The 20,583-nt window shown below is 49.6% G+C and overlaps 1 protein-coding gene across 2 annotated transcripts; it reads right to left on the bottom strand.

Moving 5' to 3' along the window:
* Positions 1–747: 747 nt before the first annotated feature.
* On the bottom strand, positions 748–20,300 carry LOC136959511 (enhancer of polycomb homolog 1-like). Of its 2 annotated transcripts, XM_067253869.1 has the most exons (15): positions 20,038–20,300; positions 19,043–19,139; positions 12,477–12,636; positions 10,351–10,496; positions 9,639–9,845; positions 9,225–9,373; positions 8,306–8,462; positions 7,373–7,537; positions 6,587–6,676; positions 6,353–6,501; positions 5,586–5,965; positions 3,844–3,965; positions 3,363–3,504; positions 2,575–2,896; positions 748–2,288 (listed from the first exon to the last, which is right to left on the bottom strand). In XM_067253869.1, the coding sequence occupies exons 3-15, from the start codon at positions 12,574–12,576 to the stop codon at positions 2,216–2,218; spliced, it is 2,202 nt and encodes a 733-aa protein (XP_067109970.1). In that variant the 5' UTR covers positions 12,577–12,636; positions 19,043–19,139; positions 20,038–20,300; the 3' UTR covers positions 748–2,215. The 2 variants fall into 2 exon arrangements, with proteins under 2 accessions (XP_067109970.1, XP_067109969.1); XM_067253868.1 differs by lacking the exons at positions 19,043–19,139; positions 20,038–20,300 and adding an exon at positions 17,522–17,905.
* Positions 20,301–20,583: the final 283 nt, after the last annotated feature.

Genomic DNA, 20,583 nt, shown 5'->3' with positions numbered 1-20,583 from the left:
ATATAACGAGGGAATGTTTCAAACTGTGAGAAAACAATCTAGCTCTCCAAACTCAGTTTCAACCTGCTCCTTCTCTCCTTTTTCCTTTCATTGCTCCTGTCTAAATTGGAGCTGTAATGTACTAGTTCACATTGGACATTTTGATAGAAAAATAGGCTTGAATTTGAAAGGTACAATACATACTAACATAATAGCCTACATTACCAATATATAATTTGGTAACTGTCAATTCTTGACTTTCATATTTGGGACCAGATGTTCCAATATAAAGGTATGATCATAGACATTATCTTACAAATTCTATTGTAGGAGTACAACGTACTAGTTAGTTAGTTTGAACCTTTCTACACATTTCAACTTCAGCAGCAAGACCACTTCTACCTGTCAACCAGTCACAGTGAAAAAAACTGCCTTTCTTAAGAACTCAAACTTGGTCGATTTCGTCAACGAACGCACCCTGCCGTTCATAAACCTTTATAATGGATGTGTACGCGTTGCGCGAGGTTGTGCTGCCATAGCAACGCCTTTTTCTAACACTTTTTTTCTTTGTGCGTGAGGCTTTGTGTTCTGAGAAAGAAGTCTGAAGTGTGCTGAACCCTTCCTGCTAAATAAAACTCTGGATAAGAGCGTCTGCTAAAATGACTAAATGTAAAACCCTCCACTTCATTGTTAAGGTTTCATGGTTAAATCCACATCTTAGGTAACATGACACACACACACGCACACAAAATAACACAAGAGACTTGCTGTTCCAAACACAACGCCCTGGAGGATTGTTTTATTTCTTGTATTGATTTGATGTGTGTCTTTTTTTTTTTAATCCATCTTTCAATGTGGGGTCTACAACAGCAAACCTCATGAACCAATCAGGCCACAGGAACTGGCGTTCAGGATGTGGTACAGACAACATCAATCTACGTGTAGCCTTCAGTACCACTCTTCACAGAAGAGAGCTCATGTTTTATTTATTCTCTCTCTCTCTCCAGAGAAAGGCACCAAGAAACTTTATTTTGTGTTTCAAGGCCTTGCAGCCTTCTGGAAAAATCGAAAAAAAAAGATTTATTGTTTTTTGTTAAATACATGTTCTTTTTCATTACGTATAAATTGGAATGATAAAAATGTAGAATGGTTACTGCATTATTCTCCCTTATAGTGATTTTTTTCTGTTTGTTTGGTTCAACAAGTAACAATAGAATGAAGTCTTTCTATGAAGAACATACAATCATTATCCAAAAAGAGGGATACAAAAATAACTCGATTTCTTTCACAAAATGTGTGGGGGTGCGGGGGAATCATCGAAAAAAATTATAATAAAAAAAAAAAATGAAAAAGTGCTTAGATCATTCAGAAGCAGCCATAACTTCTGAGAAGAGACATCCTGTGTTGTTACTGGTCTCCAGAACTGTTCGAATGGAAGATCGTCGCAATAATGATTACTCACTGACAAACCGATAAGAACTCCACCAAACCAAACCTCTCCTCTCCACCCCCTCCCCCCCCCTGTGCACACACTCCACCACTGACTGACTCCACATGACCCACCTATCGAGAGCCCGCCAGTGTTCACCACGTACAAACTACAGACAAGTTCAGATCCATCACATCTACACGCTGACTATAGCACAAGAGCCAATGAGGGTCCAACGTACAAAAAAAAAAAAAAAAACAAGGTTTTTTTTTTTTTTAAACACCGCACAATAAATAGATAAAACGTGAGGGTCCACCCCGGCGATAACATCCATGACGGGGCGTGACGCACACCACTGCCAGTATGTTGCTTTGTTTTGTTTTTCTTTTTAATTTCATCCCAAGTGCAAAAACATCACAAATGAACAAATTCTGTATTCAAGTCATGTCATGTACACAAGGGGTTTGGGGGCATTACAAATATGCAGTACTGTACATATAATTGCAATATTCATAATTTACAGACATTGATATCTCTTATAAACAAAAACAAATTAGGGAGGGGGAGAAGGGGGGAGGCGGGCAGAATTGTGTGTGTGTGTGTATACAAGACGAGCATTGCAATTAAGTTCCCCCCCTCCACCCACCCCCCGGTTGCCACGGAAACGGCATGCCTCGCCCGTTTCCCACCACCTCTTGCATCCAACCCGTCTCTCTCTCTCTCTCTCTCTCTCTGACAATGCATAGCACCTGGCCCCGCCCCCCCCTCCCCCCCGGGGTCCCAGCTGTCTCGGGGTGGGGGGCGGGGCTACGTCACTTCCATTGCCACTGTGTTGTCTGATAAGCTGTTGAGGGGCGGCTTGTCTTGGTCCAGACTCTCCCTGCAGACACAGACATCACATTTAGACATTTAGTCATTTAGCAGACGCTCTTATCCAGAGCGACTTACAGTAAGTACAGGGACATTCCCCCCGAGGCAAGTAGAGTGAAGTGCCTTGCCCAAGGACACAACGTCATTTTGCACGGCTGGGAATTGAACCAGCAACCTTCTGATTAATAGCCAGATTCCCTAACTGCTCAGCCATCTGACCCCTGCATTAGAGATGACCACCTTCTAACCACGACTAACACCCACTGAACACGAAACAAATCCTCTCCCCCCCTCACCTGGGCCCCATCTCCAGCCCACCCGTGGCGGCGGTGACCATGGGCATCTGACAGTTGGCGCTGGCGGCCAGCTTTAAGGCGGATGTGGACACAGCGCTGAGCGCCCGGGGGATGTGGTGCCGCTTGCTGAGGGCGGCGGCGGCGGCGTTGGCGGCGCTCGCGCTCAGACGGAGGTTGCTGCCGTTCCCCGTCAGAACCTGAGTGGTGGTGGAGGAGGAGAGGGGGTGGGGGGTGCCGTTGTTGTTGCTGTGGGCGACCGTGGACGAGGGGTGGAGGAAGGTGGGGGAGGGCGTGCTGGAGAGGTGCAGGCCCTTGTAGACACCTGGAAGCGGAGGGGGGAGACCGACTGGGTTAGAATCGTTCCACGTTGTAAAGCTCATCTGATTGGTTGTTGGTGAGTGACGGAAGTTGAGGTGATGGAAGTTGTACACATCAATAAGCTGTCATTATCTTCACACACACATGTACCAGATGAATGGAGTCATGCATCACTGCCCTTCCAAAGGCTTCCCCACTACTTATGTTTCAACACCAGAGAAGGCTCTAGCAAATCCTCGATAGCCAAGCTCAGCGTGTGTGTGTGCATGTGTGCGTGTGTGTGTGTGTGCATGTGTGTGTGTGTGCGTGTGCGTGTGTGTGTGTGCATGTGTGTGCGCGAGACAGATGTGGAGAGAATGGTGAAGCTCTAGTATAAAGTTTCGCTCAATTTCGTAAGACTCCATCAGATTTGCTTTTCGATACAAGAGCCTCTTGAGCTACTTCAGAACTCGGCAGCGCTGTAGTCCTACCTGAGGGCGAGAGGACTCCGTTGACTCCAGTTCCCAGAACCCCCTCCTCCTTGGTCTTGAGGGTCAGCAGCTGGTCTGTGGAGACCAGGGCTGAGGCTGCGAAGTGGGCGCTGGCCGAGTCTAACGTCTTAGACACCAGACCCTGTGAGAGAGAGAGAGAGACAGAGAGAGAGACAGAGAGAGACAGACAGAGAGAGAGAGAGTACAGCTGTTAACAGCAAGCTTGGTAGGAGGTGGAGAGAGAGAGGTCCAAGTAGAGAGAGTGCCAGGTAGAGAGAAATGGGTAGGCAGCCAATCTGAGGTAGACAGATTCAAGTAGATATTTAGAGAGCCAGGTAAACAGATATAGGTTAACAGAAACAGGTAGACGGAGGTAGACAGAGTTAGAGAGGTAGAGAGTCAGGGCCAGAGAGAGGCACAGAGTTAGAGAGAGAGAGTCAGGCCAGAGAGAGGCAGACAGAGAGAGGGGCAGGTGTCTGACCTGTGTGCTGTTGGTGGTGGAGGTCCTGTTAGCCTGCTGCTGCTGCTGCATCTGTTCTCTCTGCTGCTGCTGCATCTGAGCTAGCTGCTCCTGGTGCTGCTGGTACTGCTGGGCTGTGAACACTGCCAACACACACACACACACACACACACACACACACACACATTAACACGCTGGCCACACACTCTGACATCTCGTTTGAAATATGTTTATTGGGAAACACATCATACAGCAGTGAAATTGGCAATTGACAGCAACATGTTTCCTTTTTCATTTCACAAACAAAAACAGCAGAGAAGACAAATGTAAACAAACATCACACACCATACAAAAAATGTAATACAAAATAAAAACCCCACCCAAAACAGACACACCACAACCCCCCTCCCTTACCATAACCCAACACTCTGACATCCCAAACCCAGCTCCCCAGGTAGGTGTGGGCGCTGAGTGGAGCCCAGTCTTAGCCAGGAGGGTCGTCAGTTCACCACCAGGGGGCATGCTCTTCTAACGTACTCACAGGCACCCCAGTCCTCACACCCCTCCCCTCCATTCTGCCCACCAGGGAACAGGACAGCTAATAAGGCCGTGTTGCTAGACTGGCTTGCTTTCAAACGTGAGATTTCTGCAGATGGATGAACAGCCCTCTCTCCTACCTGGACCAGCATTGGAATGTGCGAGCACTCGGCTACCGAACTGCTGCTCGTACTAAGACTGGCCTAGTCTGTACCGCACTACTACAGAAGCAGTTCCTAACATTTACGTGTGTGTGTGTGTGTCTGGTTTGTTTGATATTCAGAGCAGAGCGCCCCCTCCCCCACATACCGACAAAACCCATGCATCTTATGAATTTATTTATCAAATGGCCGTTCTTAATTGACTCTGGCTGTCAAAGGGGAAATGCTATGCCTTGTGAATGCAAAATAACCGCTGTTTGGTCACCAGCATTCAGACGAGAAGAGAAAAAAAAGAGGAAGCGACCACGCTTTATAACCACATCTCTACTCTGAAATTCTGAGAAAAATATGTGTTTGAGGCCGGCACACACACTCATGTCAAACACACACGCATGTCAAACACACACTCATGTCAAACACACACGCATGTCAAACACACACTCATGTCAAACACACACGCATGTCAAACACACACTCATGTCAAACACACACGCATGTCAAACACACACTCTGGTCTGGGAGATGTGAAGGGGAATCGATACGAGACGTAAACGACCTAAATCATTTCATGCATGGAGACTTCGCAATTACATTTCTCAAACAATTTCCACGACAGTCAGAAGAGTCATTTTCCAGCAAATAGCTGCTTCCAACCAAACAGGTCGAGTCACGTGAATGAGTGAGTGCAAGTGTTAAGGACAGAGAGAGGAGAGAAAGAGAGACTATGATTGAAAGAGACAGAATGACAGAGAGGAGAGAGAGAAGGAGACAGAGGAGAGAGAGGAGACAGAGGGAGAGAGGAGGAGACAGAGAGGAGAGAGAGGAGACAGAGGGAGAGAGGAGGAGACAGAGAGGAGACAGAGGGAGAGAGGAGGAGACAGAGAGGAGAGAGAGGAGACAGAGAGAGGAGACAGAGAGGAGGGAGAGGAGACAGAGAGGAGGGAGAGGAGACAGAGAGGAGGGAGAGGAGACAGAGAGGAGACAGAGGAGAGAGAGGAGACAGAGAGGAGAGAGAAGGAGAAAAAGAGGAGACACAGATTGAGCGAGAGAAGGAGAGCCACTCACCGGAGACAGGTGTGGGAACAGGAGCTCCTCTCCCCTGAGAAGCAGCCCCGCCCGCCTGAGCCCCGAAGGTAGAGGAGGTGGATCGAATCAAACCACGGCTCAGCCTCCTAAAGAGCGGATCTGCATTGTCTAGGTGGTGCAGTGGTAGTGTCCGTGGTCTAAAGTGCCTCCAGCGACATGCTTTTATATTCAAGAGTAACTGACTGAGGTCCGAGGAGGAGGAGGAGGAAGAAGAGTTTGACGAGGGTCGGTCCGAGGTATTCGTTTCTGAGGTACTGGAGAACTTGTGGACTGGAGAGAGTGGAGGCCGGTCGAGGATTTCCGGATCCAGCCCGTGAAATATGCTGTCGTAGTCTGTGTGTGCCCTGTCGAGCAGAACCCTGGAGGGGAGGAGGGGGGAGGTTAGAGCTGCTGCTGACAGACAGGCTGGGGGGGGTTCTACTGCTCTGTAAACCCAGCTCTAGTTGGCGTGACGCCAGTCACTCATCTAGAGAGGCATGTGTCTGACACCCATCTGATTATATCACGCTTCCCCTTCCCTCCCACACTTTCTCAGTGAACTACCTCCCCCCTCCAGTAGCCTGCCTACCTCCCCCCCTCCCCCCTCCAGTAGCCTACCTCCCCCTCCCCCCTCCAGTAGCCTACCTCCCCCCCTCCCCCCTCCAGTAGCCTACCTCCCCCCTCCAGTCACCCCTTCCCCCTCTTGTAACCTCCCCTCTCCAGGGGTCTACCTCCCCCCTCCTCCTCCTCCTCCCCCCTCAGCTTACCTGCCCCCTCTGCCCTGGCGTCGCCGGGCCATGCCCAGGCAGCGTCGAGGCACGGTGAGCGTGGTGAGGCAGTAGCGGTACCGCTTGTCCCCCGGGCCCCCCTCCGCCGGGCCGCACCACGGCCAGCTGCCGCCGCGCTCCGACCGGGCCTGCCGGGACACACAGGACCAGACCGCTCACACACACAGTCTGAGCTACTCTCCTATTGGCTACTCGGCAGTATTGGCCACTCACAGTGTGGTATTGGCAGCCTGCCTTCCTGCGGAAGGCGTAGGCACCGTCTGGGTCGTTCTCCTCCTCGGCCTCGGACGAGCCAGAGTGCATCTGCAGACAGAGGTCAGAGGGAGGTCGGGTGATTTACAGCAGGGAAGCTGTGGACGCCAAATCAGCCCCCCCAAGTCCCACAAGTACTTGAGTTTAGCTTGACATCTTGGATGGCAATGTGAGCGATATGGCAGTAGGCCTAACTCTAGTCATCCGATAGAGGGCCACAGAAAGAGGGAGAGAGACTAACAGAGAGATGGAGAGACAGAGACAATGACAGGGAGAGGGATGGAGAGGGAGACAGTAACAGGGAGAGAGAGACGGAAAGAGAAAGACAGTGACAGAGGGAGAGAGACCAGCAGAGCGGGCTGGAGGCCTACCTGGGAGTAGGGCTCGTCGTCAGAGCTGGGGAAGTCGTACTGGCAGGAAGAGACTGTGACAGAGAGAGACCAGCAGAGCGGGCTGGAGGCCTACCTGGGAGTAGGGCTCGTCGTCAGAGCTGGGGAAGTCGTACTGGCAGGAAGAGACTGTGACAGAGAGAGACCAGCAGAGCGGGCTGGAGGCCTACCTGGGAGTAGGGCTCGTCGTCAGAGCTGGGGAAGTCGTACTGGCAGGAAGAGACAGTGACAGAGAGAGACCAGCAGAGCGGGCTGGAGGCCTACCTGGGAGTAGGGCTCGTCGTCAGAGCTGGGGAAGTCGTACTGGCAGGAAGAGACTGTGACAGAGAGAGACCAGCAGAGCGGGCTGGAGGCCTACCTGGGAGTAGGGCTCGTCGTCAGAGCTGGGGAAGTCGTACTGGTTCAGGTCTTTAGGGTTGAACACAGAGGGCCCGGCGTGGTGCGTCGCCCCGGACGACAGCGGCAACACTTTGGGCTTCTTCTCGTATTTCCTCTTCTGACGGACGACTTCTGTCTTCTCAGGCTGGGGGGGGTGGGAGGGGAGGGGGAGGCAGAGGATGTGTTTTACTACCAGCACCAATCACTGAACCCAACAACAAACAGAAATCCAATCAAGCTGCTTTTCCAATCTGGACGCATATCCCCCGGAGTGTCTGAGCTGACAGCGTTTCTACCCCTCATTTAGAACAGCAGTTAGACATTTACATTTAGTCATTTATCAGACGCCCTTATCCAGAGCGACTTACAGTAAGTACAGGGACATTCTCCCCGAGGCAAGTAGGGTGAAGTGCCTTGCCCAAGGACACAACGTCAATTGACACGGCCCGGAATCGAACCTGCAACCTTCTGATTACTAATCAGATTCCCTAACCGCTCAGCCACCTGACTCCCTAACGGAAGGAACACTTCCTTAGGGGCTCGCATCTTCCACACATTCACATTTATTCATCTAGCAGACCCTTTCAGCAGAAGCCACATGCATGTGGTGCATTATAATGAGTGCAGCAGGTAAGTGCAGCACAGCACTACACAGGTTAGAGGCTAGAAACTTCCAGAACGTCCAGTGTTTTATATTCAGTCGGACTCGGGTGAGACGTAATAGGAAAAGAGGGGTTTTGAAGGTTGAGCTCTGAATCAACATATAAGCATACATACAGATCTACATCCATCCACTCAACCAACCACCCATCCACCCACCCACCCACCCACCCACCCAACCAATCATCCAACCGCCATTCATTCTTCAACCCTAAATACACCTTGTGAAGACTCTTTCCTGGCACCCGCGTACCTTAGACTTGTAGTCTTTGAGGTCCATGTGGTCCTGGTGTCGGTATTGGTTGCTGTTGGTCAGGGGCACCAGGGGCACGGAGTAAGCCGGCTTGGCTAGGGCTCGCTGAGCCAGCACCTCCGCCATGATCTCACCGCCGAAGTCGGCCATGCCGTTCCTGGAGAGGGGGGGGGGGGGGGGCAGAGCGGGTCAGAACCAGCAGCCGACCGCCCCTGAGCGTGCTGTCGAGCGCCGGGGCCATCATCCAAAGCACCACTTGAAAGTTACCATCGAGAATTTTCATTTGGCCAGAAGGCCGGCTGGATTTACGTTCTGTACTTAGAGGACGTTAAGTGTTTTTATGACTCCGTATCGAGCCTCTCCCTATCACATTACCCCAGCTCATCAATACCCAGGCCCACAGCCCCGGACGCAGACAGCACCAGCAGCCTGGAGTGATGACGTCATCTGCTAACCACCTGACCACATCAGGATGTCCAGAGTTTGCAGTGGGTTTCTAAGGAGACAATCCTCTCCCCTGTCTGGCTAACAAAGTCAGTCTGCTAAATTTTCCGCTGATGCCGTCTTACAGAGTGACCAGTCCGACGAACACGGCCGGTCTAACCAGCCCGACGACACGGCAGGTCTAACCAGCCCGACGACACGGCCGGTCTAACCAGCCCGACGACACAGCCGGTCTAACCAGCCCGACGACACAGCCGGTCTAACCAGCCCGACGACACAGCCGGTCTAACCAGCCCGACGACACAGCAGGTCTAACCAGCCCGACGACACGGCCGGTCTAACCAGCCCGACGACACAGCCGGTCTAACCAGCCCGACGACACAGCCGGTCTAACCAGCCCGACGACACAGCCGGTCTAACCAGCCCGACGACACAGCAGGTCTAACCAGCCCAAGCACACGTCTGCCGTCCTCACCTCTTCTCCACCACCTCCAGGGTGAGGTGCAGCAGCTCCCTCTTGCTCTTCTCCCTCCTCTTGATCATCTCCAGGATGGTGACTGCTCGGCTCAGGTCCCTCCTCAGCTTCAGCATCTTCTCGTACGACGCCTCGTCGTTCTTGCGGTTCTGTCGAAGGGGAGACGACACGCGGTTACTCAGCAGAACCAGACCAGGAAACGACATGGTCTAGAACAGTGTTTCCCAACCTTTTTTGAGCCACGGCACATTTTTTACATTTACAAAATCCTGGGGCACACCACCAACCAAAATGACACAAAATGACACTCTAACACAGTACATAGATTAGCCGGGGAACCAGTGTTTCACCGGCTCCTGGGGATTGCTGTCTGTCTAATTGGCTAGCTGATTGGCTAATCGGCTGACCACTCACCTTCCTGGTCTGCATCTTCTCTGTGCGGCGGCGGAAGGCCACGTAGGGGTCGCTGGTGCTGGATCCGTCCCTCCTCTCCTGCTTCACGCTGGGGTGCAGCGTGCCGCTCTGACAGGACTTCCTCTTGCGGCTCCAGTAGTCAAACACCTCCTGGATCAGCTCATCATCCTCCTTCAGCAGGAGCTTAGCCTCCTGCAGGCTCACCAGCTGGGGGGGGGGAGGAGTGCAGGAGGGGGGGAGGAAGAGGGGGGGGGTAAAGGAGAAGAGATGGGGGGGAGGAGTGCAGGAGGGGGGGAGGAAGAGGGGGGGGGGGTAAAGGAGAAGAGATGGGGGGGAGGAGTGCAGGAGGGTAAAGGAGAAGAGATGGGGGGGAGAAGTGCAGGAGGGGGGGAGGAAGAGGGGGGGGGTAAAGGAGAAGAGATGGGGGGGAGGAGTGCAGGAGGGGGGGAGGAAGAGGGGGAGGAAGAGGGGGGGGGGGGTAAAGGAGAAGAGATGGGGAGGAGGAGTGGAGGAGGGGGGGAGGAAGAGGGGGGGGAGGAGTGTGGGAAGGGAGGTTGTATTTACAAATTGTTGTTTTACGTTGTTGAGTGACTGAGTAAGTATGGTGGGTGTGTACAGGACAGGTGTGTGTATTTAGCTGTCTGTGTGTGTGTGTGTGTGTGTGTGTGTGTGTGTGTGTGTGTGTGTGTGTGTGTGTGTGTGACAGGCTCACCTGCTGGCCGCTGCCCTTCTCCAGACGGTCGACCATCTCCTCAAACTGCAGGAAGGTGATCTCCATCTTCTTCTTCAGCTTGGTCACAAACGCCTCGTCCTCCGTGTCCAGGTCGTAGTCTGGCTGCTCTGTGTCCAGGCTGAAAGCTGGAGGGAGGGAGAGAAGAGGGGGAGAGGGGGATGGAGGGAGAGAAGAGAGGGATGGAGAGAGGAGAGAAGGAGGGAGTCAAGATACATTTTAAATGAATCAGAAGTCTATCATCAGATACTTTAGTGTCCAATTTTCCCCGATGGAGTCATTGGTCAGTTTACAGCTCCATTTTAGATACAACAGCCAATCATATCTCTCCCTTGGGGGTTCTTCTATCATTTGAACTCGCCAGTAAGACACTGCTGTAGAGACTGCACTCTCCAGAGTTAATAACGTATTTAGGAGACGCTTTTATCTAAAGCAACATCCAGAAGGGATTTGAATCTGCGGCCTCAATCTTGAACGCTCTACCACCGAGCTACACCCATCCCCCAGGGAAACAAACAGATCCGCCATGCTTACCAACAAACACACACAAGTAAAGAGTGTGGGGTGCACGTCACAATCAGCCAAGAAGGTTCCAACTCAGATCTGTGAACCAACATGGCCACCACCAAGATGGCCGCCACCTCTCGCCTCGTCTCCACAGTTCTGCACCTGCAGGTCTGGATGAGGCGCAGCGCATTCTTCAACCTGCACCGCGGCAGCACCACGCCTCGCTGGGCTCACCGCAATTAAGACTCAATTAAAGTGCCATTTTCGACATTGAGATTGAAGCCTCGAGATTGAAGCTAGCCCCTGGGCAGACGGCGTGGCAGGGAAGGTAAGGGGAATTCCAAATGAACTGCGTTTCCTCTTCAGGAAGGGCTCGGTACATTAGTGTCGGGACTGACAGGGGCTATTGACTCTGCGTGAGCGACAGTTACACTGTGCTTCCAGCCAGAAGAGTTTCCCCTGCTCCTGTCACCAGAAGACACCGCTGCAGGTGAAATGACACACGCGATCCATCAGCAAACCGTTTAAAGGCTAAACGTGGCTTTTAACAATGACGCTGGAAGAGGAGGAGAAAAGGACAGATGGAAAAGCTGTTGGAAGCCTCTGAATCTGGGAGCCAATCTCACAACACGTCTCCAGCACCAGAAGAGGAAACAGCACACTAACATCACTGCAACAAGACGACCTGTCAAGCCGGTGGATACTGGAAGGAAACGTGGATATTTAGGCAACATTTCAAGACAGGACCAGACATGGAATAGAGCTGGACTGGAGCTGGTGCCCACATCCTAGGAGACCTTGAGGAATCAACTTTGGGATAGTGATTTCCATGTCAGATAAGCTCAGCTCCACTCAGGCCCTTATCCAAGCCCTGCAGGACAGCCAGCAGCCAGACTGTTTACCTTGGCAGGGACTCATCCCAGTTCCCGAGCCTCAAAACAGAACTACAGAAACAAACCACTTCCAACAGCCCACACCTACAACACTGTTTTATATACAGTCATAATACAGCAACTCCGGTTCTGGCCTCAGTTAAGCCCAATTTATACTTAGGTCGCAGACACTTTTGAAAAGGATGCCGACAGAAATGACGTCTCGGTCGACACTTTTAACCGTCGCTAAGAAGTGTCGCCTACCAGGAGAAATTTCTACTGGTGCGGATGTCGTCACATAGTGAAAAATTAAAATTGTCAGTTTTTCTGATTGATCACCTAGGCTACAAAGCGTTAACAATGTAACCATAGCTATGAATGTAACGGTAAAATGATTCTGTTTACATCACACGAACCTTGAGCACAGGCGACTGTTTTCCGAAGTATAAATGCAGCAGCCTGAGCGACACTTTTTTTTCTTCGTCGGCGACCATTTCAAAAGTGTCTGCGACCTAAGTATAAATTAAGCTTTAGACTCTAACCCGAGGAGAGAGACACTCCTGTCCAACACACAGCAGCATGGTTCAGGCCCCACCCCTTAACCGGTAACCTTCAGAACGAGGCATCTCCGGTCGAGGCCACCAACATGCAGCCTAGACGTAGAGGGCCTAGAAGCTGACAGACAGAGGCAGGGGGGGAGGAGGGGGAGGGTGAGGCAGGTGTACTCACGCTGTATGTGAATGAGCTGCTTTGGCATCTTGAAGTCCCCGGGGTAGAGGGATTCATAGTAGGCGATGTTGCTCTCTGCCTCGGGAACGGGGATTACCATGCTGTCCCTCTTCTCCCCGTACACCTGCTGAGCAGATATGGCCCTCTGGAGATGGTGCTCCTGCAGGGAGGAGGAGGAGAGAGAGGGGGGAGGAGGAGGGGGAGAGAAGGAGGAGAGGAGGGGGAGAGAGAGGGGGGAGGAGGAGGAGAAGAGGGGGGGGAGGAGGGGGGAGGTAGCAAGACGGAGTGGGAGAAACAGAGGAGAGGGGGGGAGAAGGAGGGGGGGTGGGAGAGAGAGAGAGAGTCAGAGGGTGAGTACAAGGGTATGACATCCTCTCCATGTGATCCAAGCACACAGCAAGACGACCGTGTGTTCTGAGACTGACAAGAGACGAGGTGACATGACTTCAGATCCTCCAGCTGTGACGCTTCATGCACCGGAGTGACCGGGGTTCAGACGTTCCTATAAGCCCACTCGTTCCAGAAAGAAAAATAAGGAACAGACGGCGGCAGATCCATCACTCGCTGACACCTCAGCAGGGCTTGTGAGGACCAGCTCCTGCTCAGGGACCGACCGTCAAGAGACGCTAGTCCCCGACGCACGACACGGGCGGAGATCGTGACTCCAGATAAACGCCATCTGTGGAGATCAGCCAGGTAGTGGGCCGGCCGTTTGGCAGGTTGGACATTTGACACCTGGCAGTTTGGCCGCCTCCGACTCGTCTCTCCAACTGATCGGTCGTTCAGGATAGCGAGAAAACGTCCGCTCCGCAACAGACGCACGGGCGGAAACGCGAGTTGGAACACTGAAAAGGGCTTGCGTGTCCTGGGAGGCTGATGGGGCAAGGAATACTGTGTTTATATTATATTTATGTGTGTGTTTTTTCCACAACCAGTGTGACGCGAGCCAAGCAGATCCATGGGGGAATGCGCCGGAAGGCTGGCTGGCCGTCAGAGCGGCTGTCTGAAGGCCCTCAGCTAGCAGTATATAAGGTCCTGGGCTCAGACATGGGCACACTGCCACTGGCAGCCTGTCAGCAACCCAGCAAGCGCCCAGACTTCTCTGTGTGTGTCAGAGAGGTAAGAGTGTGTGTGTGTGCGTGTGTGTGTGTACGGTCTCTCTGTGTGTGTCAGAGAGGTAAGAGTGTGTGTGTGTGTGTGTGCGTGTGTGTGTGTACGGTCTCTCTGTGTGTGTCAGAGAGGTAAGAGTGTGTGTGTGTGTACGGTCTCTCTGTGTGTGTCAGAGGTAAGTGTGTGTGTGTGTACGGTCTCTCTGTGTGTGTCAGAGGTAAGTGTGTGTGTGTGTACGGTCTCTCTGTGTGTGTCAGAGAGGTAAGTGTGTGTGTGTGTGTGTGTGTGTACGGTCTCTCTGTGTGTGTCAGAGGTAAGTGTGTGTGTGTGTGTGTGTACGGTCTCTCTGTGTGTCAGAGAGGTAAGTGTGTGTGTGTGTGTGTGTACGGTCTCTCTGGTCGGAGACCTGCAGAAGTTTGCTCAGCGGTCAGCCTGACATCAGACACCTCGCTGCAGCCCGAGAGCGTTCCCGACCATGGGGAAACCCCCCCGGGCGCACGCGGAGAGTGTTTCCCAGACACACAAACTCACCCACCACTCCTGCCCTCAGAGAAGCAGGATGTGGGCCACATGAAAAAAGAGGAAAGAACCTGTGGAGTTCTACAGGCCTTCTGTAAGCCTGAGCATGCATGTCTGTGTTTGTGCTACATGAAACAGCCAGGTGCTGTCTTGTCTCTGCACAGAGGAGATGAGAGGAGAGAAAGAGAGGAGGGAAGGAGAAGAGGGAGTCAGGCCTAGACTGTTGCTCCCCCGTTTCCCTCGCTACACAGCAGGATACCTCCCGGACTCAAAACCATCGGCTGGGTGTTCACGCTCTAGATGCTCCCCCTCTTTCAGGCGATCGCAGAAAGTCAACGAGACGAAACCGAACTCAAACTAAAAGCTACAACAAGAACTGCGCAGACCTCAACGTGTCACCATTCACTCAACTGTTACCGTGTTCCTAGAACTGAACTCAAACTTCTGCCCACTCCAAGGTCGTCCTCTCGTCAGTAGGCTACATCGTTTCCCGGCACTGCTCCGAGGCACATTCCAGTTACAAAAGCCGGTTCTACTCAAACAGACTAGAACGCTCTCTGGCCCTCTCTCCTGTACACGATGTCTTGCATAACCTTGAGATGGTTTTGTTGGCTGTGGGTGAATCATGCATCCGGAGTGCAGGAACACGCTGACGTGCAGCGCTCGTTCTTCGCTAAGAGAACTTCAAATCATCAGTCAGTCACAGCCTGGGGGAGAACGTGCCCTGCTGCCTTGTTTACCTCCCTGGCGACGGCAACGCTCCCCGGGACAACACAGTTGCATTGCGGCGCAGAACAAGAATACAAAACACTTTCACAAACGCATACATCTACTCTCTGTTTGTCTACAAATACCCCCCCCCCCCCTCCCCCCCAGACTCTCTCTGCATTCTTCAGACCGGGACTATCCTGAAACAGCCTTCCGAATGACCATATATATCAATGTCAGCTCTCTGTCTGACAGCACGGGCCTCTAGCCTGTCAGCTGACATCACAGACACAGTAAATGCCACTTAACGTGATGGATAGCCCCAGGAGCAGGTGGGGGGGGGGGGTGGGGGGTGACCGAGAGTGTCTGAGGAGAGGGTTCACAGTCAGCGCAGTCTGGATAACTCACACAGAGAAGACCGTGCCTCTGCTCTGACAATCCCATTACGACTCCATTGATTACGACTGTTCAGAAAAGAAAAGCTTCGTTTTGCATTCAATAGCTTCAGGTTTTGCCATGCGGCATCGAGACCAATTTCTAGTGACGCGGCAATACAAAAAGTATTTGGTCATTCACGCAAAGCCGATCGAGTCGCTTTCTGAACGGTACATGGGTTAGTTTGGACACACCAATGGATACAGGCTGGAGAATATGAAAGAGGTTATGACCAATGAGTAAGTGGAACAGTACGATATTGGTTAGTTGAAAGTGGAAGCTTGCTGGCGATAGTCTTAGATGCAGTGAAGAGCTTTAGACAGGTTACGCACACCGTGATGTACATTCCGATACAAGTAAGTCACAGTGAGAGACTTGTTGATAGCCAGCGGTGCGTGTGTGTGCGCGCGCTCACGCTCTGAACAGCATGTTTTTGGCACTCGTACAAAGACAACAGGACTACCACCAAGCAGCACGCGCGCACACACACACACACACACACACACACACACACACTGACCTCCTCTTCACCCAGTGTAAACACACTGTGTCTAGACCAACACAAACACAGAACACGTGTGGATGGATTTACTCTCCCAGTTCACCCTCCTCACGGACAAACTACAAGGAACATTTCATCATGTCGATTCAAGAACAGATTCTAAAGATGGGTAAGAAAAAAGTATTTCAGGCTGTAAACAAAGTGTAAACCATCAACATTCACTTGTTCAATCACTCATGACTACATTTACATTGACATTTAGTCATTTAGCAGACGCTCTTATCCAGAGCTAGGCCTAGTTAAAATATAAAACATAAAACACCACCACTGCCCTGGTCCCTTCAGACATATCTATCCTGAGCAAACTGAAACCTCTTCCACCTTCTCAGCATGACAGAAGCAGTTAAACGCGTTTACTTTCTCATCTCATTTCCGCATGGCTGTGAGGTACATGCATTACGCAACGCTGCACTTCGGGGTGAATGGAGTTTAGTGAAGCGAGCTAGCATCCACACCCACCCTCCCCTTCTCCCCCCTGCATGCTACATGTCTCCCAGCTGACACACTTTTGAACCTGTCTGGTCCCTAGGTTACCCAACTCCACGCTGGCTCCGTTAGAAGCGCTGATGGGAGTGTTGACGTATTCCTAGACAACTATCAGAACTATCGTAACATGAGCCCTGTACATGGGTAACAACAGGTTAACTGTCAGTTAAACTGCCAGTTTAAATAATGTTCTGCGTGCAAGTCCTTTATTGCCACACGTCTTAAGAGTTCAGTTGTTCACATACAGGGGAGTCCATGTGGTGGAACGTTTAAAATCATGCTAAAACAGTTGGATTTAACGGCCCCTTGTTGCTAACACAGATCAATGAATCACAACAGACCAAATACCAACATGTTTGTAGGAAGTGAGGGTTTACAAACCCCTTGATACACAAGATATCTGTTTGAGTCCTTGTATGAGTTGGGATAGCCAATGAAACCGGCTAGACGCGTTTACAAATTGCCACAAATCAGGAGAAAAGTTGTCAAACGTAGAGCTACCGCTGTCAAAAAACAGCCCTGTCATGATGCATAAAACAGCTTTCTGCTTCTCACTGAGGAGAAACCCTTAAGCGGACCAGTCAAAATCATAATTTATGGTGGCCAAGCGTGAAACCGACAAAATATATGACAACTGGGCTATTTACGTACATCTTTCTATTTTTCAGATGCAACTACGTGCAAGTCAAGCATTACTCTGATACCGCATAACTAGCCATTCCAAACAATGTTCTACTGACACATTTCATGTGATGGTCGTGTTATTATTACTCGTCGTTCTATGAGGTGTGCAAGGTGGCCAACCCGTGTTGACATTTTCCGACCCGATAAGGCATTGTGGTCAGATGCTACTTCAGATCACTGGCTCCCCCTTGCACTGGTCTATTGCTATTACGCTAACAAGGCCCATCCCAAAGACAGTCAACAAAATGTCGGATTCACGGGAATCACGTGACCCCTTTGTGCACAGAAATCAATCCACAGCAAAAACAAACCGATACAACCAGGATATTGTATCATAAATAGAGAGAATGACACTTAAAGATTATGAAACGTAGCACAATGTATTGTTGGCATTTCGTTTACACCCCTAAATCGTCGTGTTTCTGGGTAGAAAACTGGCGGCCATTTTGTGCAAACTTGCGCAGAAAAAGGAGGGACACCTCGTATAATGTAAAAATTAGGAAATCGTTTATTTGAAAATTGTCGAACTATTAAAGCATACCGATTCCTCCTCCTTCTCCATCCCCGTCGGCATCTGCGGTACTGCCCGGTTAATTGATGCATATTCGTGCAGGTCGGGTAAATCCTCACAGCGGAAGACGGGTAGAGGCTTGGAAGCGTCCAGCGCCCGTGCCCGAAACGACAATTTACTCATTTTTACAGTTCAAAATGCAATATAAATCTATCCGTAGTTCTCCTAATATTCACAACGGCCTCGAGTTGAGTTTTCATGGATGATTCTGTGCGGTTGATCTGAAATCTAAGGTTCGACTGGTTGAAGCTATATATAGGGCGTCGCGAACGGAGCCGGGAAGGCCCGGATCTTGGTCGCTCTCTTTCGGACTATTTTTTCCGATGCTCCGCTCCCTATCGGTGGTTCAGTACGCCATGGCCAACATGGCGGACATTAAAAACTCTTTAACGCCCAATTCGATCGTAGCAGCCCAACCCCCGTTCGTCGAACAGCCATTCCCACAAGGTCCCGAGCGCTTGCGCGTTCGCTGTGGTGGGGGAAGGGGGCGTCCATTGCATTAATAGCAAGCCCCCCCACACACACACATAAATTGATACAATTAGATGAGTGTATATAGTAAAACATTGCTGTGTATTAATAATAATAATAATAATAAAAGACAGATTTTCTACGACTATCTCTCAAAATGGTATACAAAAGAACGTGTAATAGGCCACGTCCCAAAACAGACATGAAAACATTATTGTTTTGATCAATACATTGAATTGACACGTTTTAGAAATGAATGTATAACTACATTGATTCTAATCGAAAACAAATCTATTATTCGCGTTCAACGTTGATGCAACAAATCTGTTCTGGCCCTGGATATCCAACAAATATATTGTAGGGTGTAAAATTTACCAGACTGCTTAAAAGTTAATTGCGAGTGGAGTCTAGATTAAAATGTAAAGATTCCGTGCCATTCGCTTTACTCAAGCGCCCAAGACCTGACTGAATTAAAACACCGTATTAAATTCTATGTAGTTTGCTCTGTGAATCGTTAAATGTAATGGATCGATATTGTCTACACATCCACTGTTAATATAATAATGAGTTATATTCGACTACACGTAGGCCTAGACGAGATGGTGGACGATATGATAATCGTGAAATGTAGATGTGGTATGTTAAAAAATGCTATGAGGTCTATTGGAATCATCCCAGAAATCAGGAATTTCAGAAAATGGTTTAAGTTATACGTTTTGTTTCTTAAGACCCTTTCATAAACAGCCTAACTTGTTCATTGCTTGGTAATATCTGAAGTATTCTAAAAATACTGGTTTGAACTGCCCATACTTTTCCTGGCTGCGAGTGAAATCTTTTTCAGAAGTGAAATTAATTTTCTTTTATGTTTGACGATGACGCCCTCTACTGGTACAAAAAGTCTTACAACTTTTACCGATTTACAACAGACCAAAAAAAGAAGGTATTTGTGATTGAATATAATGTTTCAATAATCTGGCAAATAGGCAAACACACTCAAAATCAACGCTTTTAGTGCCTTACCTAGTGCAGCCATTGCAGATTACCCAGGGTCGAACAGGATAAAGTATAGAGGGTTCCACTCTTCTTCATCCATTGTAGCACAGCACTTCATAAAGACCTACATGGAAATGTGACAAAGTATATGATGTAAGAGAAAGGTGAGATTTCGACCCGTATCATTACACTCATTCATTTTACATAGTAAATAATAAACAAAAGGGATTGATATTATGGGCTAGATGGGCTATCCACAGGTCAAAATGGCAGAAAGGTTGCGTATGAAATGTATAAATTCCCTACGTAGTGAATTAAATGATTAACAAACTCAATACATTGTGATTTGTTATAGCTTAGTGTTGTTGACAGGCAGCCATTGCCAACACGCCACCAGTTCCTCAACTGACCGTAGTTTGGTCTGGCAGTATTGAGCTAGCAACAAAACAAAATTCTGTGCAAATAGATTAGCCACAGCTATTTGACTAAGATAATAGTCACCAGACAGCCATCTGGAAAATATTTATGACTTTTATATTTGTCAAAACACCAGTCTGAGGTCATCTTAAAACACCGACACCAGTTATGTTTTTTCAACAACACTATAAACATTTACAGTCGCTAATATGACCGCTTGAGAAGGCAAACAACTTAAAATCAGGCAAAAAAAAAAGACAAAATAAACCTTCCGTTAGTTCGCAATCTATTTTGCGAGCAGTACTTAAAACAGGTGGATTCATTTAATGACCGTGCCAAAATACACGTAAACGCTCGAAAGAGGATTGACTTGGTGGAGTGGTTGTTGTGTCGTGGGTAAATTAACATTAGACTGTGCTATAAGCAGTTACTAGCTAGCTATCAAGCTGCTATTAAACCAACATAGCGACTACAGAAAATAGCTAAGATAACAGCTAGCTACCCAACAACAAGCTGGCTACCTAAATACCGTCCAGTCAAATTTCACAGATCTCTTTTTGCCCATTTCGACCATAATATCAATGTTTGATGGAAAAAAAACTTACCGTATTAGATGGATGGAAGATTTGGGTAGTTGGTCTGGTATATCTAAAGTAGCTATCTAGCATGCTAGCTAACATTTCTGCTGATCATCAGGAAAACCCTAAAAGGACACATCAAGAGACTAGCTACCCCCTCCAGGCAGTTGGTATTTAGCAAACAAACGCGAAATACAGTAGGCTTTGTCCTGTCAGACGATTCTCTAAATGTAAATCCCGTTCCTCTTTTCTCCGTTCACGTAATCCAACGATATTCAATTCGAAAAGACTCCAAGAAACTATCTACATGTAAAGAGCTCGATTGATGGGGGGGGGGGGGGGGGGGGTTGTCTAGCGAGATGGCTAACAACTTTGACATGGAAGACGGTGTGTGATTGGGCGGCGGATGTCACCAATCACCTGTAGGGAGCAAGGAGAGTAGACTTCATGAGCTCATCAACCAAATGCAGACGTTTTAACAGTTTGTAAAGTAGGCTACTGCGGTAATGTTGATATTTTTCAACAGAAATAACACAAACAAAATATATGGGATATCTTTTGAGACATCATATC

This window comes from Osmerus mordax, chromosome 16 (assembly GCF_038355195.1).
Source record: "Osmerus mordax isolate fOsmMor3 chromosome 16, fOsmMor3.pri, whole genome shotgun sequence".
Lineage (NCBI taxonomy): Eukaryota > Metazoa > Chordata > Actinopteri > Osmeriformes > Osmeridae > Osmerus > Osmerus mordax.
This window is presented reverse-complemented; position numbering and strand designations above follow the sequence as displayed.

Excerpts from the sequence above, each read along its gene's own strand:
- LOC136959511 (XM_067253868.1), bottom strand. The coding sequence starts at position 17,674 with ATGAGTAAATTGTCGTTTCGGGCACGGGCGCTGGACGCTTCCAAGCCT. Across the intron at positions 2,897-3,362 it reads CGGAGTCCTCTCGCCCTCAG|GTGTCTACAAGGGCCTGCAC; the intron begins GTAGGACTACAG and ends CTCCGCTTCCAG. Across the intron at positions 2,289-2,574 it reads GGGCTGGAGATGGGGCCCAG|GGAGAGTCTGGACCAAGACA; the intron begins GTGAGGGGGGGA and ends CTGTGTCTGCAG.